The sequence below is a fragment of the Furipterus horrens genome, unplaced genomic scaffold, assembly GCF_987537825.1.
Source record: "Furipterus horrens unplaced genomic scaffold, mFurHor1.1.pri manual_scaffold_2, whole genome shotgun sequence".
In the NCBI taxonomy this organism is placed as follows: domain Eukaryota; kingdom Metazoa; phylum Chordata; class Mammalia; order Chiroptera; family Furipteridae; genus Furipterus; species Furipterus horrens.
In genome coordinates, this window is record NW_028327172.1 from 107,889,373 (window position 1) to 107,910,876 (window position 21,504).

General features: G+C 33.3%; 1 protein-coding gene across 2 annotated transcripts in view; it reads left to right on the forward strand.

Annotated features, from left to right (window-relative positions):
* Window positions 1-21,504, forward strand: part of CCSER1 (coiled-coil serine rich protein 1) — a 733,000-nt gene that overhangs the window by 295,517 nt on the left and 415,979 nt on the right. For both annotated transcript variants that reach the window (XM_090267946.1, XM_090267945.1), the window contains exon 5: window positions 16,754-16,874. In XM_090267946.1, the coding sequence (XP_090124072.1) occupies window positions 16,754-16,874 (121 nt within the window). The remainder of the gene's footprint in view (window positions 1-16,753; window positions 16,875-21,504) is intronic.

The window sequence follows — 21,504 nt, forward strand, 5'->3', positions numbered from 1 at the left end:
CTGTGTCATCCTGACAGTTTTGTGTTTACCTTTGCTTCCTGGGAGGGGCTGTCACACCTCCTATGCTATAGGGGGTGGAGCCCTGTGCACTCGTCACTACCGGGTGACCCTTCTCACCACACTGTGGCACTTTGTGTGGGGGCGGGGGTCCAAGGTGGATTCCTGCCGTTATTCTCCGCTGAGAGACCATGAGCCTCTTCCTCCGTCCCCATGCCCTCTGGGCTTCATAGTCTGAGGCAATGGGGTCTGCCTTCCCCGGCATTGGAATCGCAAGCTGATGGGTCACGACTGCCGCCGGGAGTGCTCCCCTGGCAGTTTCACCATCCTTTGCTGCAGCTGCTGCCTGCAGCACAGCTTGATCTCTCTGCCCCTGTTTCGCCCCTCCTACCTGTCTGGATGAGCACCCCTGGATTATAACTTCATATGTTGGACTTCCTGTAGTTTTATTTTTCTGGAACCTCTGGTTATTTATGGTTTTGCGGTAGTTGTAGTCCTTCTTAGTTGTGGAGGGAGACAGAGAGTGTCAGTCTAAGCCTCCATCTTGGCTGGAAGTCTGTGCCACACTTTTATTTGTGCTGTAATCATTGCATCATCCCCAAAAGCCTTCTGAATCATTCACATAGTTTCTGTGGAGGAATGTTCAAGCTTAATGCAAAATTTGATGCAAATTTGTTGCTCTTCTTGCTCAGTCATTTTGAATGCAGTGGCTACACAGTACACATTTTCATTCAATGGTGTCTACAACCCCCACTGACTAGTACAGTGAATCTGTCATTGTTCACACATGCGCATTCCAGTCCGCTCTCCTTGGCTGTCAGGTTACATCAATGTTTTGCGCACTATTCTTATTATACTAACAATGGCTGGACTTTTTCTGGACAAACCTCATATTTTCTGAAAACTATTTTAAATTTCTCTTAGAATATCTTTCTCTTCTGTCTAGGCTTTGAAGTGTCTTAAAGATTTACTCTGAGCTCATACTGAGACCTGAAATTAAAATTTAAATCCTTTAAGACAAGGGACTTTCCCTATTCTCAGAGAGCTTTAGGTTTAAGAGGCAATTTACCTTTGAGGGTTTTCTTGTGGCCAGAGAAAAAAGGCAGTAGGTCAGAGAAGATAATAAAAGTTAAAGAAGGAACATGGGAAAGGGGAAAATAGCAAGATAAAGGCAGTTAGGTTTAACTTATTTACCTTATCAAAGAATCCTTTAAGAAGATAATTTTGGATTCTCAGTTTCTTTTGGAAACAAGAAAAATCCAGACAAATGTTTGGTATTTTGCTTCCCTTTTATTTTAATGCCCTTTTTATATAAACAATTTTATTCATATTCAAAATTATCAAAACTTGCCTAATTAGCTCAGGCTGCCGTAACAAACTACCACAGACTAGTGGTTTAAAGAGAAATATATTTTCTCACAGTCTCAAGGCTAGAATTCTAAGATCAAGGTGTCAACATTGTCAGTTTCTGGTGAGAGCTCTCTCCCTGGATTGTAAACAATTCTCTTTTCAGTGGAAAGAGAGAGTATAAGCTCTCTGAGTTTCTTATAAGGGCACTAGACCCATCATGAGGACCCCACCCTCATGACCTCATATAAACTTAATTCTCTCCCAAAGACTTCAACTCCAAATCATCACATTGGAGGTTAGGGTTTCAACATATAAATTTTTGGGAGATGCAATTCAAACCATAGCAGAGAAAAGTTCTCATAAGTTTCTGATAGGTGCTGAAAGGCAAAGTTTGTTTTATATATCTGTTGAGTAAACAATATATTGTGTTGGTTATCTGGGCTGATTCAAGCGTTAGTCTTTTTGAACTTATGTCTGTTTTCTTCCCTATATATTAACCTCTATATACTCACAAAATAAAAAGAGGAGAACAGTTAGGATGACCAGTAATATTTTTAGTAACAAGACAGATTTTCACCAAGTATAATTTTTAAAAAATCTGATCAAATAATCAAAAGATTCCTAAAAGTCAGAATCAGTGTCTGACACAATTTCATTTATGGCCAAAGAGCACATTCTTCATGCTTTAATAATATTTAACTGCCATTTGTTCTTCTTCAGGATCACAAAGGAAGGAGAAGATAAGTGAAGGAGAAGCTTAAGTGTAGCCATGTGAAATTTGACCCTTGGTTATTTCAATAGAGATATTACAAAGCTGGCATTTTCTTTATAGCTATTTTATGTTTTGCCAAATTATAAAAAAAAAACACATCTCTCAATTTCTTTAATAAGTTTATCATCCATTATTTAATAAGGACAGTAATCTTGGCTGTGTTTGCTAATATTTATACTTCCCAGAGTAAACAACAAAGCTTTTGTTACTATAATATGCTATTCTGTGGTGTTAAATGGCAACAACATTATTAATGACATTTTCTGATTCTAATGTATCCATGTTTTATTTTATGTTGTCATGAATATAGCATTGATAATCCAGGAAGTATATTTAAATATTAAACATTTCTGTTTTATATACACATAATATTTTAAAATACCCTTATCGAAAGGGTGAACAATTATTCGTGGATCTGTACAAATTATTTTTCATGTTTGACTATTAACTATTCACACTTAAGATCTTTTCAAAAAGTGATATTTTTTCTGACCAGACATTAGCATCTGTTCAGAAATGGGGTTTAATTAGTGTCTAAAAGAAAGTTTGTGATTGCAGTAATTAAATCAAGATCCTATGGACTGAATTAATTTCAATTTACCCTGGAATATGAACTAAATTATGCTTGTGTATTATCTAGATGTACATAATTTCTGGACATTTTAATGATGTAAAACACAGCCATAACCTCAACCCTCCTGGAACACTAATGGAGCTTGAAGAAAGGGAGTACTGTAACAATAACAAAAAAAAAAAGTTTCTTCAGAATTATGAGATTTGTTAGTAAACTATGAAAGGTTAGATTCTTTCAGATAACTAATTCTTTAGGGAGACACCTAGAGGAAATTGAGAGGTTTGATATTGCTACTGTTGTTTCTTTCCTCTCCCCTCTAAAATGTCTTGGTGCTCCTTTGGAAATCCTGGACTGTTATAGTTACCTGTTAATATTTGGTCAGATGTTCAGAATGATGTTATATATCTTGACTTATCTCATTAGTTACCTCTGGAGCTTTCTGTTTTACTTACCGGAATAGCAGTATATTTTATTCAAGATTAGCTCCTGTGAAATTTAGAACTTGTGTATGAATTGAGAACTTTGGTCCCACAGGATGAAATACCAACAACTTGGCTTGATATTTATGGCTCTACATACCTTGGCCCCTATGTTATTTTTATCTATGCAGTTATACTTCCTGGCTTCACCAGCTCAAGCGTAGGTTTTAGTTATGCCAGATTCCTCGAAGGCCATCCTTATTCTGGCTTCTACATTATTACTGAAGTTGGATTATCTACCTCCTTTTCATCAAACCAAATCATACTCAAATTAGTTGATGATGTCATTCTTTCTTCTAAGTGGAAATTTAGATGTAATTGAACAGATATTAATCAATTGCTTCATGTGCAATAATAGAAGAAGGCAAAGGGAAGTTTGTTTTTTTTTTTTGGAAATTCACAATCTGTTCTAATGATAGCAAGAGGTGAGCAGTCTAAAATCATTAGATGCAATTAATTGAGTTCATTTTATTATTAAAATAACCTAGCAAAATATATATATATTGTTATCTGTGATTTGTAATTCATATGTGAAATTCTGAAGAGTGGTGTTTTTTAAGGAGACAATTGGATAACTTATTTAACTTCTTAAAAGTGAGGATGAATGTTGTGTAGGTTATATTATTCTCCATACTTCTGCAGAGTGAAGCCCATTAACCCATCAATACTCCAGAATTAAAGACTAATCAATTATGTCTCATGACCTGTGAGAGATTCTTCATATAGATAATGTAATTTATTTAACAAAGACTAATAAATTATTTAATACTTGTTCTTTTTATTCTGGTCAACCAAAAAGTTATTGTAAAAGAAGACAAAGAAAAGAGAAGGGAGAAAGGGAAAGGACAGGAAGAGGAAGGAGGGGAAGAAGAAGGAATGAGGAGGATGGGAAAAGGAAGGAGGAGGAAGAGGGGGAGAGGAGGAGAAAGGAGGGAGATTTGTTTGTCTTAAAATAACATTGACTTATGTTTGCAGTAAAAAAAGATAAATAAAAGAAAAAATACAAAGATTTAGCTGTTAGAAAAAGTCTTGTTTATTTAGTAACTACTTACTGGTTTATGGTAATTAATCTAGTTCAAAAATTAGGGAGTAAAAACGTGAGAGAGAATTTACTAAGATCTTTGTGAAAAAAGAAAAACAGAAAGAAATTACCTATCTTGCTCCTTCTTACTGGAACCTGAGTAGTACAACCACTACCTTTTATTTTTAACAAGGTTACTTTATTTTACTTTATTTTTATTTTATTTTATTTATATGTTTTTAGAGAGAGGGGAAAGGAGAAAGAGAGGGAGAGAAACATCACTGTGTGATTACCTCTCACTCACACCCCCAACTGGGGACCTGGTGTGCAACCTAGTCATGTGCCCTTATTGGGAATCAAACCAGCAACACTTGATTTGCAAGCCGACGCTCAATCCACTGAGCCACACCAGCCAGGACCACTACCTTTCTAATGGTGTTGAAATCAAATAGCAATAATTCTCTGAAGGGGCAAGGATATTTTCCTGTTCTGTTCATTATTATGTCTTCAGAACCTAGAATATGGCTGGCACAAATATAGGTTTGATAAATTTTTAAATAAATTGTCTTATTTATTTAATTAAATTACATGAGATGCTATATATATATAAAGTGACCACTCCGTCGCTATTTCAGTTTGTATTACATTATAATTCCCAGGCAGGTTATAAACAAAATTTGCATTACTGCCTTGATTTATATTGTGTTGTATATAATAATCATCAGTATTAAAAACAAGCAAACAAACGCCTAAGAAAATACCCAAGGCAAAACAGCTTTGGGCTGATAAGAGACGAAATGTGAGGTGATCATAAAAGTTAACATACACAAAAGTGTGACATTTTTGTCTAGTAACTGTGAACACAGGAAAATTATATTTAACACAGTTTTATTACCATGTAATTAGAATATTTTCTTTTCCATAAGTCTTTAAAGATTTTTACAAGATTTAATGTTAATTTATTAGTGGTTTTATTTTTCCTTCCTTTAGAAAACCAAGTAGAATATGTTTCTTAACAGTGTATAATGTTGACACATTTATCTTGGAAGAATGACAATAAAATCTATTTTGGTTTAGCTACCCTTCCCCTGAGGTCATTATCTATTACCTATGTGGAATGCTTTGTGGAGATTTTTTATATTCTGCTATATATATATGTCAAGCACCTTTTTTTTTTCTTTTTAATTATTTTTATGTATTCTTGACTTTAGGATATAATGTGCAGACATTTTTGGTTAACTGTTATTTAAATGATGTAGGCCTTATAGTGCATGTCTTCCCAGAATGGATAACAACTATGATTTCGTGTTATGCTTGGAAAATTCATAAAGTATTGTTTTGAATGGTACAGCACTTATTTGTCTGTACTTGCTATAGAAAAATTGCTCCAAGGAGAGCTCCAGGGCTCTTTCTGGGTTTGCAATGAGAAACATAACTGGACAAGTCAGCACACTTACCAGACTATCTTTTTCCAAATATAGATATACTTTGCTAATTATATTATTTTTTATTCTTATAGTATTAAGCTATAGAAAAAAGCTGGATGAAAAATTTAACTATTATTAGTTTCTCTAGTTTTCATTCATAAATTCCACATATGCAAGTGGGCAAGTCTTTGTGGCAAAAAATGCTTTTTCCTATATTATTTAGGTAAATTTTTAATTAAAATTTGTCCTGTGGCAGCAAAATCTATTTTTGCCATTAATTACAAATGTTCTTTATGATTGTATTGTTTACCTATTTTTGTGTAACAAATATTCATAAAACTTAATGACTTAAAATGGCAAACATCATTCATTGATCTTTCTTGATATTTGTGGGTCAGAAATTCAGACAGGGGGTAGCAGGGAGAGTTTTCTTCTACTCTGTGATGTTTAAGGACTCAGCCAAAATACAAAGCCCTGTCACATACATTCCATAGTTGTTGATGGCTTCCACTGAGGGTCTTGGTGGGACCATCAGCCAGACTATCCATTTGGATATGGCTTTCTCACAGCACGATGGCTGGGTCCTAGCAGCCAAGTGTCTCAAGAGACAGCCAGACAGAAGGCACAGAGCCTTCTATGACTTAACTTGAGAGTCAAAGAACAGCCCTGGCTGGTGTGGCTCAGTGGATTGAACACTGGTCTGTGAACCAAATGGTTGCTGTTTCAATTCCCAGTCAGGGCACATGCCTGGGTTGCAGGCAGTTGGGGGCATGCAAGAGGCAACCACACATTGATGTTTCTTTCCCTCCCTTCTCCTCTCTCTAAATATACATAAATAAAATGTTTTTAAAAGGACGTTACATTAAAAAAAGAAAAGGAATAAAAAAAACAGCATCACTTCCACATTCTTTTAGTCAAGGTAGTCACAAAAGTTATAAAGGTTCAAAGGGAGGGAACTGAGACCCCACCTGTCAAATAGAATGTTAAAAGCAACAGAATGAAATGTGTATTGGTGGGACCAACTTTGGAAAATACATTATGCCACATGTATATTAACTATCCTGCAAAGTTTAACATGGAAAGTTCGATAAACAAAGCATGTATCCTCTACTCGATTATTAAGAAGCAATAGGCCACAAATAATGATGTCATTCTAATATTACATGTGGAATCTTTGCCAGTGACAACAGACTTCAGAGAATTCTAGTGCTACTATTGTTAATATAATCGCCTTCTGTGGAAGACTGGAAAATACCTAACACGGGGTCTTACCCTAAATGGTGGCTGTACATTGGAAGAAATTCTGATAAAGCTTTTAATATCTAAGTTATCAGAATGTAGTAATAGTTGTTTATGACTATTCTTTCTGATGCTCTGTATATTAAATGTATATTTGTATAAAATGTATATATGTATGTAATATATGTATTATGTATAATATGTACATATGCAATATATCTTAAAAATATACGCATACATCTATATACAATGCATTTGGAAGAAGACAACCAGAATGACAATGTATAAAGTTCCCAACATCAGAATTATTGAACTACAAGTTGAATAACCTGAATGAATATCTGTCAGAGATTTTACAGTGGAAGAGGATATTGGTAGATTCAAGTGTGAGTTAGGACTGAAACTCTAAGATCCTTTCATTAAATTATTTACATTTTATTTAACTATTAGTAGTAAGTTAATTATTTACCTTTTTAATAAAATGGCCATTGTATCTGTTTGGCAGCATTGGTAGTACAGCCATAACAAATACCTCACTTGGTGACTTAAATAACAGAAATTTATTTTCTCACATTTCTGGAAGCTAGAAGTTTAAGCTCAAAGTCTCGCAGGTTTAATTTCTTCTCAGGCCTCTTTCCCTGTCTTGTAGATGGTCCTGTTCTTTCTGTGCCTACACTTGGTCTTCCCTCTGTGTTCATCGGTGTCCTAATTTCTTCTTAAAAGGAGACAAGTCAGATATTGTTAGGGACCACCCTAATTTTAATTTAATTAACTCTTTAAAGGTCCTGTCTCCAAGTACAGTCATATTCTGAGGTACTGGGGGTTAGGATCTCAACATATAAATGGGACAGGGAATACTTCAACTATTAACAGCCATCAGATAGTATTTTTCTGTATATTAAAACAAAATAACACTTTATCCATAAATTTCTTACTCCGCAGCCAGGAAAAATTTATAAATGCCTTTTTCGTGTTCAGTATTCAAGAAAGCCATCGGCTATTTCTGCTTGCATTTAATGTGCCAAGGATGCATTTTGCCTGCCCCAAACATAACAGTGTTTGAGTTATACTAATAAAATTGCTAACTCTACAAACTGAATTAACATATTTATATTGTTCTGTTTTTCTCTATCACCAGTAAGATTTCAATTTTATTCTAGAAAACATTTGCAGATTCTAGGATTTATGAAAAGAACTACTCAAAAACTGAGACAAGAAAAAAATTGTTGGAACTATGAATTTGGTTAAAAACATGCAATTTTGAAGAACAAAATTTTATAATAAACATGATGACTGTCTAAACCCATGTCACAAGGTGAAAGGTTACTATTGGCACACAACAATAAAAGTACCAGAATTTGGATCATGTGAGATAAGCTTGACAGAGTTGTTTTTTACATTTTATAGTTTTGTTTCAAATTTCCAAAATATAATTTTTTCATTTTTATTTCTGTATTTTTTTCTGACATCAGTTATTAGTTCAGGATATTAACAATTTCTATAAAATCCTTCACATAAAAAAAAAAAATTCCTAAGCCCTTACCAGTGTGGCTCCGTTGATTGGGTGTCATTCTGCAAAACCAAGGGTTGCTGATTTGATTCCTGGTTAGATCACATGCCTGGGCTATGGGTTGGGTCCCAGTTGGGGCATGTATCAGAGGCAGCTATCGTATTTTTCACTCCATGTGATGCACTTTTTTTCCCCAAAAGTGGGGGGGGAATTTCTGTGCATCTTATGGAGCGAATATTGCATCACAGAGCCAATTACCTGACCTGTCAGAGGTGGCGACAGCTGTTAGAAGGGAAACGGTGGGGCCACGCTAAATCCCTGGTGACGCTTGAATGTCTCACTTTACTGCTGAATCTCAGGGTGTTTGGTCAGTATGAAGATAGTGAAGAAAGTGATACCAGTGATTGTGAGCAACTGAGCTTCATAAATTCTGACACTAACGATGATGAGTTCTTGGGGTTCCCAGAAAACTAGAAGAGTACTTGAACCTTAAAGTCTCTCCTCATTTGTTAATGACAGTGATGATGGTTCTTAATACCGCTGTTGACTGCTGTTCACTTTACATGGTTGAAATATTATTCTGTTATATTTTATTAAATATTTTAGTAAGCCATTTGGTTCAGAATATTTTTTTTGTTTGTTTTCCTCCTCTAAACCTTGGTCATCTTATGGTCAGGTGTGTCTTATAGTGTGAACAATATGGCAATTGATCTTTCCCTCTCTCCCTTTTTCTTCTCTCTCTAAAAATAAATAAATAAAATATTTTAAAAAATAAGATAAAATAATCCTCAAGATGATATCCTTACACAATATGGATGTACAACATATGTTTTCTAATTTACTATTTAAGTTATTAATTAATTAATTTAAAGGTATTTGCTTCCTGCTTTTGCCAATTCTTCTTTCTCATCTATTCAAACTTTCACTATAGTTTTTGTTTATGTAATATACTGAGAACTTTGTTTCATTTAATAAAGTAAGCAAGTAAATATAGAATGTGAGTATATGTTTGAAATAGAAGTGTTAAAATTTCTGCTACTCTGCACTCCGATGTTTCCCCTTCTTTTTAGTGCACTGCCGCTCCCAATGATAGGAAACCCTCACCATTTCTCTTTTCATTTATTACAGTAGTATCGTAACTGGGCTCACCTGATCCTCTTCCTGTATTTAGATGTGGCCCGGCTTCTTTGTGAATGATTAATATCATATCCACATTAACTTCAGAATCAAATAATAATGTTTTAGGGCTGCCTAGAAGGTCTTTAAGGTGCTGGTACAATTTGTATTTCAGTTCCTCAGCATCTTGCTTCCTGTCCAGGCCCCAGCCACACTGAATTTTCTTTTAATTTCTCAAGATAAAATTTTCTCATATTTCATTGCCTTCTAGCACTGTTTCCTATGCGTGGCTGGCATCTCTTTTTTTCCTTAATGCCTCAGTTCATGTTTTCAATCTCCTATTTATTAGATGAATATTTATCGAGTGCCTCCTTTGCTTCTGGCACCACGTTCAGAAACTGGAGTGAATGAGATGGCAGGAGTCCTGTGCCCGTCCTACTGGATGCTTTACCTGGCTGGCTTATATGATAGCATTTTCTGCATGGTATTATTTCCCCATTGCACTTAGATACATCATTGCAAACACTTTATGACAGTGCCTGGACATGGTGTAGCTCAATGAATACTACTGACGAAATGAATGTGTGTACTGACTTTTGCTCAATGTGTGTTTATGTATAATCAGGATGCAATGACGTATTTTATCTGCTTATTTTTCAATTCTGGATTAATATTATTTCATCAGAAAAGCCTTTTATAAGCACTAAGTTAAAGATATTAATTCAAAGGAAATATTTAGAGATTCACCAAAACTAGCATCTAATACTAAAATGTCATTGTTGACCAATGACCGGAGAAGCAGAACCAGTAGATTGGCTATGGGATTGTGAGGACTGGCTAGGCAAGTCCTGTGTCTGTAGATGCACATTAGGAAGAACAGGCTGGAACTGTTGACATGGGGAGTTTTTATCTTCATCCAGAGTCTCAACTGCTCTTAAATTTTCAACTGATTGAATCAGGACTATCCATATTATCTATTTTAATGTCCCTTACTTAATGGCAACAATAATGGACTCTAATCATATCTACAAAGTGTCTTCACAGCACATCTAGATTAGAATTTGATTGAATAACAGCAGTCTGATATACCAAAAGTAAACCAAAAGTAGTTATAAATAATAATGTGTGGTAACATTTTAATATTTCTTACAATTTCTGCAGCATTACACATGCATTAGTAATTTATTTAATCCTCACAGTAACTGAAGAAGATGTTTTTATTATTAATATTTTACTGATGAGGAAAAACTGCAAAGAGGTAAATTTGATTTGAGATTCTAATCCATTAGAAGATATGCCTTCCACAAAAACATGTATTTTTGTCACTTATATTTACCGATGTACCTCAAGTGCTGGGAAAGAAAAATCAACAGCAATTTATTACAAATAAATTGGAAAATAAATATTTTTCTAAATCATATATTTTCTTTATCATAAATAAATGTGTCTAATAGTGAGCTTCACCCTGACACTTTCCACTCATTCTCCAGTGGAGCAATAGTACAATAATTGTAAGTCATTTTGAAACAGCTTGTAACTTGAATCATTTGCATAATAAGTCAAAGTTGTGTTATATTCTGAGGCAAATTGTTTAATGATTATTTAGTCTTATTAGGCTAAAGAATTCAGATGTCAGAATATTAATGAGTATAAATAGAACTCATTTTACATATTACATTTATTATTTCAGAACCCTTGATATATTTAAATGAAAATCAATATGGAGTATGGTCAATAGCATAATGACTAGAGGCAAATTGATTGAATATTGGTTTGTTACTCCCAGACTGTGTGACCTTGAACAGTGTACAATGGGTATAATGATAGTATTTACTCTGTATAATGTTTGGAATATAAAAACGTTATGTAACTATAAATTGATAGTACATAGAACTATACCTACCACATAATGTTATTCAAACATATGTTAAATAAAGGTTACCCTTTGGCTAGGTTTACCAGTGGATTATGTGGTAAATACCTGGACTCTGGATATTTGGAAAGGAAAATAGAAAAGTCAACACTTCCAATTTAAAAAAATCAAATTGTTTTCTTTTAAACTTACAATTTGTTTATTGTACTAAACTATTCTGGTAAATTGGAGTAGTGGCTTCAAATGTAGTTATACATTATATTTATAAGTTAACTTTGTTCTAGGCACCTTCAGTAGTGTAAGATGTTTTAATTTTGCTTGAAAGAGAAAAATGCCTCTCCTAATACACCTTTTATATTTTTGTGAGAATGTATTAAATGTATTTTTTTCTTATTGCTTTAGAACTGATTTTATAAATTAAAAGACCAAATGAATATAGGAGTTCAGTAGTTAAATGAAATGTTTTTGATACATCAACCTAGAGATAAAGAATAACTTAAAATTTATATGTAAAGAGTTTTGCATCTCAATTTATGTGTTTGAAATAAACATTTTGTAAAACACAGTAATAATGGTGAGTCATTTCATGTAATAGCACATTATTTGTGGTCTAATAAAAGGTTACATGACTAGACTATTCGATTTTAAAATGAGAAAGGAAATCTTGCCATTTGTGACAATGTGAATGAATCAGGATAGTATTGTGATAAGTGAAATAAGGCAGGTAGAGAATGATAAATACCATATGGTTTCACTTATATTTGGAATCTAAAAACAAAGCAAAAACAAACAAACAAAAAACAGACTCATATATCAAAGGGTTTCTTATCAGAAGGGAGGGAATGGGGGATGGTTGAGGAGGGAAAAAGGAATATAGTCAAGAATATTGTGATAAGTTTACATGGTGACAGAAGATTACTATTAGTGGGGTGATCACATTATAAAGTATTAAAATGTCAAATCACTATATTGTGCACATGGAACTAATATAGCCAATATAAGATTGTATACTAACCATACATAAATTTATAAATAAATAAATAAAACTAGAAATGATTTTTACTCTGTCCCAATAATTGCAGATTTCTGACTTCAGGGGTCCCAGAAGGTCTGATCATTTTTGATGTTCATATAATTATAACTACCTAGAAATATTCTTTAAAAAAAAATCTGTACTTCTCTTTTATTATTTCATTTACTTTTTTTGAAGTTATTACTTCTCTAATACTTATTTGCCTTACTTGCATTTATTACCCTAATTATTTTGTCTTACAATAAATAAAATTGAAAGATATTGCAACTTGAGTGCAGTTTAATTTCAGCTAAATATAAAAGGTTAAGCATTTACTTGGAGGTCCCAACCATCCATTTTCAGACAGGCTTATTAATTGTCACTTTTTTCATAGACCGATTAGTGGGAATTATTTTCTTCTTGACCTAGTTATTAATTGTTTTTAATACCTTATACCTTTGACTGCATTGTCAATTGTTCCAGCCTGTAGATCATAAAAATTAAGTAATGATATTCAAATCATCTTGAATTATCAAATGTTTCCTGTTTTTGAATTTTTTCTTATTTACTTACTAGGATTTTCCCTGCTCACTTTTCTCTCTCTTAAAAACAAACAAACAAAACAAACAAACAAAAAAAAAACTTAGCTCTGTTTCCCCTTATAGAGAACTAGGTAAATGCTTTCACAAAACCTGGTCAGAAGCTATTGCCCTAATATTTGAAAAATATCTCTAGTAGAAGAAACCAAAGCTTCATTAAACACATGTTGGGGAGAGGGGTATTTCTTTCTTACCCAGAGTAGATCCCTATCGCTCAACATATTTCTTGGGACGTATCAGTAGTACATTAAGTATTTATTGAATAAGTGAATGTTATCTCAGAAATGTAAGTCAATAATATTCTTTGTCTATTTCTTTACTAGCAGTGGTTAAGCAATAGTGTAACTTTAAAGTATAATAGAATTCTCTGCTCCCACCTTTGAAATTGTTTGTTATAGAGTCAAAGCTCATGCTAAGAATAAGTGCAGAAAATTAAATTAAAAATAAATAAATAAAATCTGTTTGATGGCATTGGAGAGATGATGAGTAAACCAGGGCCTCTCTTGAAACACACTAAATATTAATTTTTATCTCTGAATGTCACAGGATTGTTCTAAATTTAGCTCTGCTTAAAAGAGTCATCTATTTTATACTCAGACTCTAACCCTGAGCAGATTAATAATTCAGCAAATAATTTTTATAGAAAAATGGAATAACCTGGGACTATTTCTTACACTTTTTTTCTCTTTCAAATCACATCCACTTCTTGGCTGACTTGTGTTGCCTCCATTGATTATTCTCTTCTCTTTCATTAACATGTTCTGTTGTGTTTAGTATTTCCTTCTTTTTCATTGGGCAGGGAGTTAATTTGCTGTCTAGCTCTTAGTTCTTGAAATGAATACTTAGATCAATGATTATTGACCTTTCATTTATAATCAACTCAAATATTGCTTCCAGCACTAGCAGTTTTCATTTCTTTGCTACACTTCTATTTCCACTGGCAAATTCCATCCTTAGAGTATTCATTGTTGTGAAATGTCACATGGGTTTTTCACTGGAAGACAAGGGAACAATTCAGCTACACACTTTGAGGTCTGTGCTTAAACTGAGTAACAGATGCATAATGACCAATCATTGACAGACTTTGAAAGAAGCTTTGATTAGTGGACTAAAGAGCTAGTAGAGAAGTTTGTGTTTTATACAATTACAGTTACTATACCATGCTAATTACCCTGGCTGGTTTGGCTCAGTGGATTGAGCGTCGGCCTGCGAGCTAAGTGTCGCTGGTTCGATCTTCCAGTCAGGGCACATCAGAGAAGGAAAACTCTGACTCCAAAAAACCTCCGCTGCCTTGCGGCATACCTCTTCAGGGGAAAGGCTAAGGGAGTAAACCCCGACAGAAAATCCGGAGCCGGAGTCCCTAAGGCGGTTTGACTTTGTAGTCAACACCGGCAACTCCTGCGGCGCACCTGAAGCCAAGCTGTATTGACTCCGTCTTTCCCTTGGATCCTTCAGCTGCGAAGAGAGGGGGGGTCTGCTGCATGGGCAACGGCAGACCCTCCATATCACCCTGCCCAGGCTCTGTAGCTTCAGCTTCACTGGAGAGGACACTCCAGCGTCATCGCAAGATGTCGATTCAACATGGGAGGAGACAGATACCGTGTCACTCCCGAGTCGGACTGCACAACCATTCTCGGCGGTGCAGATAGACTCTTAAGAAGCTACACCATCGTCTCTCGAGACGGACGGCTGCCGACGACGACCATGCTAATTGAAATTTGAAACATATTTTTAGTGGTGTCTAGTATTATTTAACTAAACCACATAACTGAAATCTGTGCATATCAGAATCATGTAAAATGAGGATTTAATATATATATTCAATTCATTAGTTATCAGAAAAATATAATTTAAAGCTACAATGTGATATCACTATACAGTTATAGAAATAGCAGTGATAGGCCAAATTCTAAGATGACAGATGACTTTAGCCCTTGTATAATTACTTCCACTGGGAAAATGATAGGACTTCACTACTGTAATTATGTTATGTTACATGGCAATTGGGTTTTTGCAGATATAATTAAGATTATTAATCAGTTGACTTTGAGGTAATCAAAAAGGAGATATTCTAACCTAATTATATGAGTCCTTTAAAAGCAGAGGAATATTTCTCCAGCTGTTAGCAAAAGAAGAAATCAAATATGAAGCATGAGAGGTCTTCAGTGTGAGGGACAGGCAACTGGCCACTGGTGAGCAGGTAGCTTGGGGGAGCTCAGAGTAGTCCTTATCTACTAGCCAGAGGGGAAAAGGGACCTGTGTCCCACTACTGCAAGAAACCACATTTTGCTAACCCAAACAAGCTCCAAAAAACAAAGCCAGTCTGCCAACCTGATATTGGCCTTGAGGGGCCTTATAAGCAGAGAGACACAACTGAGCCTACCTAGACTTCTAACATACAGGATTATGAGATACTAAATGGGTATTGTTTTAAGCTGATAAATTTGCATTAATTTGTATATAGCAATAAAAATTAATACAATATTAAAATTTTAAATAGAAACAAACTGAAAAAACCCAAGTGTTGGAATAGATGCAGAACAACTGAACCTCTTATTCTATTTTGGGGTATCCAAGTTAGAACAATCAGTTGAGAGAACTCTTTGGAGCTATTTACTAAAGCTCAACATAAAACATATATATATATATATATATATATACATACCCTAGAAGCAATTCATAAGTATTTTTCCAATATAAATTTATTTATGCATCAAAAAAGTATAAGAAATTTTATACACACTTTTGAAATATCCCCAGACCAGAAATAATCCAAGTGTCCATCATCAATAAAGTGTGTCTGTCTGTGTATACAGGGTGGGACAAAAGTAGCTTTACAGTCGTTTGCATGAAAAATAATATAATAAGTAATAAATAATACAAGAATAAACTCTGTGTTTCACATACTTACAATTGTAAACTTACTTTTGCCTCACCCTGTGTATGTATGTATACACATACACATACAACACACATATATACATATATAGATATATAACATTCATTGGAAAGCTACACAGTTATACAGTTATAAGAATGAACAGCCCTGCCTGGTATGGCTCAGTGGATTGAGCACTGGCCTGTGAAGCAAAGCATCGCTGGTTCGATTCCCAGTTAGGGCACATGCCTGGGTTGCAAACAAGGTCCCCATTTGAGGGTGCATAAGAGGCAACCACACATTGATGTTCCTCTAGCTCTCTTTCTCCCTCCCTTCCCCTTTCTCTAAAAAATAAATAAATAAAATCCTTTTAAAAAATGCACAAACTGAAATAAGCCATACATAAAATAATGCACCCACAAAAGAGTATGATGTCATTTATATAAAGGTTAGAAATAAACTAAACTATAGCTACATATGTAATTATAATGGCTAAGTTTGGAGGCTACAATAGTGATTGGGAAAAGGTCCCACAGGATTTTTACGGTGCTGGTAATGTCATATTTATTGATATTAATGCTGATTAAACAGATATGTTTATGCTGCAAATATTAATTTAACTATGTATGATTTGTGTTCTCACTCTTAAATGAAAAGCTTATTATTATTTTTTAACAAAGGACTGTAAAGTGTTGGCAATACCTTTTTCACTGTGGTTTAAAAACAGAATAATTGCTTAAGGTCATATAACTAGGGAGTGAAAAGTAGAAAATTATAATTAAGGATAATTTAATTTTAGTTAATGTTTTAGTTATCACTTTGACTGAAAATAAAAAAAGAAAAAGGTAAAGAGTATAGTTAATAAGTAATTTTTACATTTACAATTGATTCTTTTAATAAAAACAGTTTGCCGGGAGGATTCATACCACTCTGTAGTCTCATGTGCTGCCGTAGTTCTCACTCCTATGGAGCCAAGGATAGAAATGAAGAAGAGAGAAGAACTAAAATTTCCTGAACCTTCCAAGCAGTAAGTTGTTCATTTGAATTTTTAAGCGTTGTAAAACTAATAGATAACTGATCAGAATTAGATTGCTCAGAAGTTGTGATTTATAATGAATATGTTAATACTAGCATATTGAAAGCACAGAAATAAATTTGTGCAATATTGAAAATCAATCTACCATCTCATGAATAACTTCTATGTCTTTCAACTTCATGTGTTTGAACTATATCTCATCCAAGGTTCATGTTGCTGCCTTACCTTAGGGATGGGACAGAGGTAAGTCGTCTGAAGAACTTGGTTTCCTTAACTGTGAATGTGGATGCACTTTGATAGCTTGTTTTATAGTCGTAGGACTTAATGATCTAAAATGTGATCATATTTTAATATAAACTTCCTAGCCTAAATTTGGTTTGCATTTTATTAAGAATGGAAGTTATTATTTTTAATAAATTATCCTAAGTTAAAACTTCATACTATTTAATATTTTTCTATTGCTATTTAAACAGATCAAACTTAGTTTATATTTAAGTTTGATCTTATACTGAATAAATGATAATTTTTTTTCTTATAATGGCTAGCGTGAGCTAAATTCATAACAAATGTGAGATGTATGGACTTGAAATATCAAATAAACTAGGATTATTTCTAGATATACATTAAATATACAAAGAAGGAAAATTTACTGATGATTGATTTTCCAGTGAAGGTAATGCCATATCTGCTTCAAGGTTGGCAACTTGGTGATGTATGGTGTGCCAAGGGTTGCTGGCTCACCACTTACTTCCTCAGTGAGACAGGAGGAGCCTTAAAGCTCTTGCTAGTTCCCCCATTGATAACACTGTGTCACACTTGTTTGTTTCTTGATGTCTTCCTACTGAATAAGCTCCTGGAGACAGAGTTCTCTGGAACAAAAGTGCTTGCTACTCTTTGTAAAATCAATTAGAAAGTCCCTTAATGTTACATTTAATAATGTTGAGCTCAAATGGAGCAATATGTGTATTTGATTGCATGAATGTAGTGTTAATATCCTTATTATAGAGAAAGGATATATTAACCAATTCAGAAAGTTATTATTGTAATTCAGTTTTAATACAATGTAGAAGTGAAAACAATTTAACTGCTCTTAATATCACCTAATTTTTAGGTTCCAAAGCCATTTTTTTGTCCAATGGCAGGAACATTACATCATATATGCCAATTGACTTACTATATTTGAAAACTAAAATATATTTTATTGCAATATATGTTTTTATATACATTACCTATATATTTGTAAATTGGAGCTTGAATTCTTTTAATTATCTTTTAGTGACTCTGTTCAAAACTGGTTAAAAATGTTATTCACTTATATAAAATATAATTTTTCCATTGTCTACTTTATTAATACTCAGGCTTCTTTTTTCTGAGCTATATAGTAAAGTAGACGGCATTTGTTAACTGGTTCTCCTTTTCTTCCTATTACTCTACATCTGCTCTCATGCTTCTCTGTATTCTCTGAATCTACTTTCTTATTTAAATATTCTCTCCCAATAATATTCATTCATTTAGTCATTCATGTAAGTTGTTATTGTTTATTTTCCTGAATTAGTGAGATGTTTGTTAAAATCTTTGTTCTGCTACATATTATATAAAAACTGGAGACGTTGTATTTAGTCTCTGCACTTCCCTTTCTTAATCTGTTAATTGGTGTGATATCACCATCCTTATAAGATCACAGTAGTATTATGTGAAATTACATTGGTAAAAGACCTGAAATCTAAAAGTCCGTAGATGTATTAGTTATGGTGCCCCTTCCATAGCTTCAACTATCAACCTGACTAATGATTTACAGATGTCTATTCTTCTCCTGAATGCTCTTCTGAGTGCAAGTCTAATATTTCAAGTCATTTACCTCACTAGTCTTGGTGTTCTATCAGAATCTTACACTAAGTATTTCTAAAACTAAATTAATGATTCCTCTAGTTCTCTCAAAATTTTTATTCTTTCTGATTTCTATATTTATGTAAAGCTACTGTGATTTTTCTTTTCTTAAATTTTTGAAATGTTTTACTGCTTCCATCTCACATTCAATTAACACTTGACTACTTCGTTAATGTCTGTTATGTTCTTTGTACAATTTCGGCTGATCAGGTAGCTGTATATATCTAATATTTGAAATTTTTTCTAACATATATATTAAATTGTGATCTTAATGAAGCCCTTTAAATAGGGGTCATCTATCAAATAGAGATTACACATGCCCTCAGTATCTCACATTGCTATTTTGAGAATTAAATGATAGGTGTGAATATATGTCAAGAAAACAATATAAATATAAAGACATAGTGATTTATTCAAGATGCTTGTTTACCAATGTGAGAAGCCACGAGGCAAATTGATTTCAGAAAAATCAAGAGTAGTGGTTGTTATTGGCTCATGTAATTAAAAATTATAGAAGTTGAAATTTCCTCAAGTATGGCTGGGCCTGGTACTCGAATGATGTTGTAAAGAGTCATTCTCTCCAATTGCATCTCTGGTTCTGCTTTCCTTCCTGTTGTTTCCATTTTCAGGAGGTTCTTCTAATGGTGCCATTACTGTCTTCAGCACTATTGAACATATTTTTATCTTTTAACGAATCCAGTGAAAAGAGATGGTTTCTCTTTCCCTTTAACCAAAATTAAAAAGCCCCAGATTTAACTGTCCTTGGCTTTGACTAGCTTAGCTTGACATGACTATGATGAGGCATTTACTGTATTCAGGAGTATTTGATGATATGATTGGCTAGAACCAAGTTACCTGACAAACTCTGGAGCACAGATGAAGATAAGAAAGAAAAGGTGATTCCACACTTGAACTATGAATGATGTTGATAAAAGAAGACAGGGATCAAAGCCAGGAAGTGAAAACAATGAATTTTCAATATAGGTAGTAATATAATCACCATTATTTTAAAGTCAGAATTCTATTATATTTAAACTATAGACATTCAAATACTATATTAAAATTTAATGATATTTATCTTCATTTCTGGTATTAAATGACTTTTTACCTATTTAATTTTATTTAATATTATTTAATCCAATTGTGCTTTTGAGAAGCAATATAACTTGGTGGTTAGTAATCTAGACCTTGGACTAGTTTTTTGAAACTTTCTTAAATATAGTTTGTTTCTTCTAAAGAAAAGCCTCTTTATCTTATAGTGCAATGAAGAATATAAAAATTTTATAATTTTTATAATTTTATAATTTTTATAATTTTTTAACAACAAATATATTAGGTAAATAACCATATTACATTTTTATAGATGGAGTTACCAAAGCTCTATATGGTGTTAGTTTAGTGTATTTTGGATTTTCCGTTAGGAAAACTAGTAATTCACCAATACTAAAATGCCAAGGTACTAGAATTTTGTAAGTTGAAACCTAATGTTTCCTTTAAATTCTCAATTTTATTGTGCAGACCTTACATGATAAATACCAATAAGTCTTTGAAACATAGGACTGACTCATAGAGTCATATAATTCAAAACACAGCAAATCTGTTGCTAAGAATTGCAGTAATCTCAATATCTGGCTTTGGAACACATAAGAGTATACATAAGAAAAAAATGCAAGATAATGTATTTTTGAGGATGTTATAATCTAGGTGAAGAGATAAAACATGCACTTAAAAGGTAAACTATGGTGTAAAGGCAACAGATGCTATTTATCTAATTTAGGATATTGACTTTGGTTAGGCATATGATTGTTTAAAGTCAGATCATGTTTATTGACATATAAGCTTATGAAAATACACACATAATATTGGTCATAATTATACCATTGTATTGCTATAATATTGCTATATCAATTTAGAATGTAAGAAATATTTTGTGACTGAAATAATTGTATTTTCTTTACCAACTTTTAGTTGTAGTCTGGGGATAAATATTCTAATGTTGACAATTTGTTTTTAAATATTCTTATATATTTATCATTTTTAGACACTTTCTTTAAGGAAAAAAGTAGGGATAATGAATTTCTATTAGGAATGAAATATATATTTCAGCGTAGCAAGTAGTAAAGAGAAAATATCTAAATCTTTTAAGAAGGAAAGTTGCATTCTGAGCGCTGTAGTGGGATGGAGTCAGACCTTTACTCTTGTTGATATATCAAAGATGCAGGTTTTACTGTCCTTTTTAGTCTAGTCTGAGAGGTGGCTTCAGATAGTATGGAAAGGGTAAATATGCTAGAAAAATAGCAACAGAAAAATCCCTGTGATCCAAAAATAGTATACAGTTTTCATTTATTTCATCCTAAGCATAGACTGTTGGGATCAAAAACCATTGAGTGCAAAGTTTTATAAATTTATCAAATCCTAATATTTAAAAATGTCCACACATCCAGCCACACTTAACATGTTACTCAAAAATATACATTTCTCAAATCATAGTTATGTGCTATGAGCACCTTAATGAAATGTACATAAAATTCAAACTGAAGAGAATGAAAGAAGCCATTTCTATTATTAGTTTTTGGAATTTATTTTGTGCTTTGATTAGGAATGCGTTTGTTGAAATGCATGTATTCTGTTTACACATACCATGAATCGACATCTGAGAGAGATTTTCATAGCCGTTGTAAAGTTAGAAATCTAAAGGTGAATTTAAGAGAAATTATTCTCTAACTTTTGACAA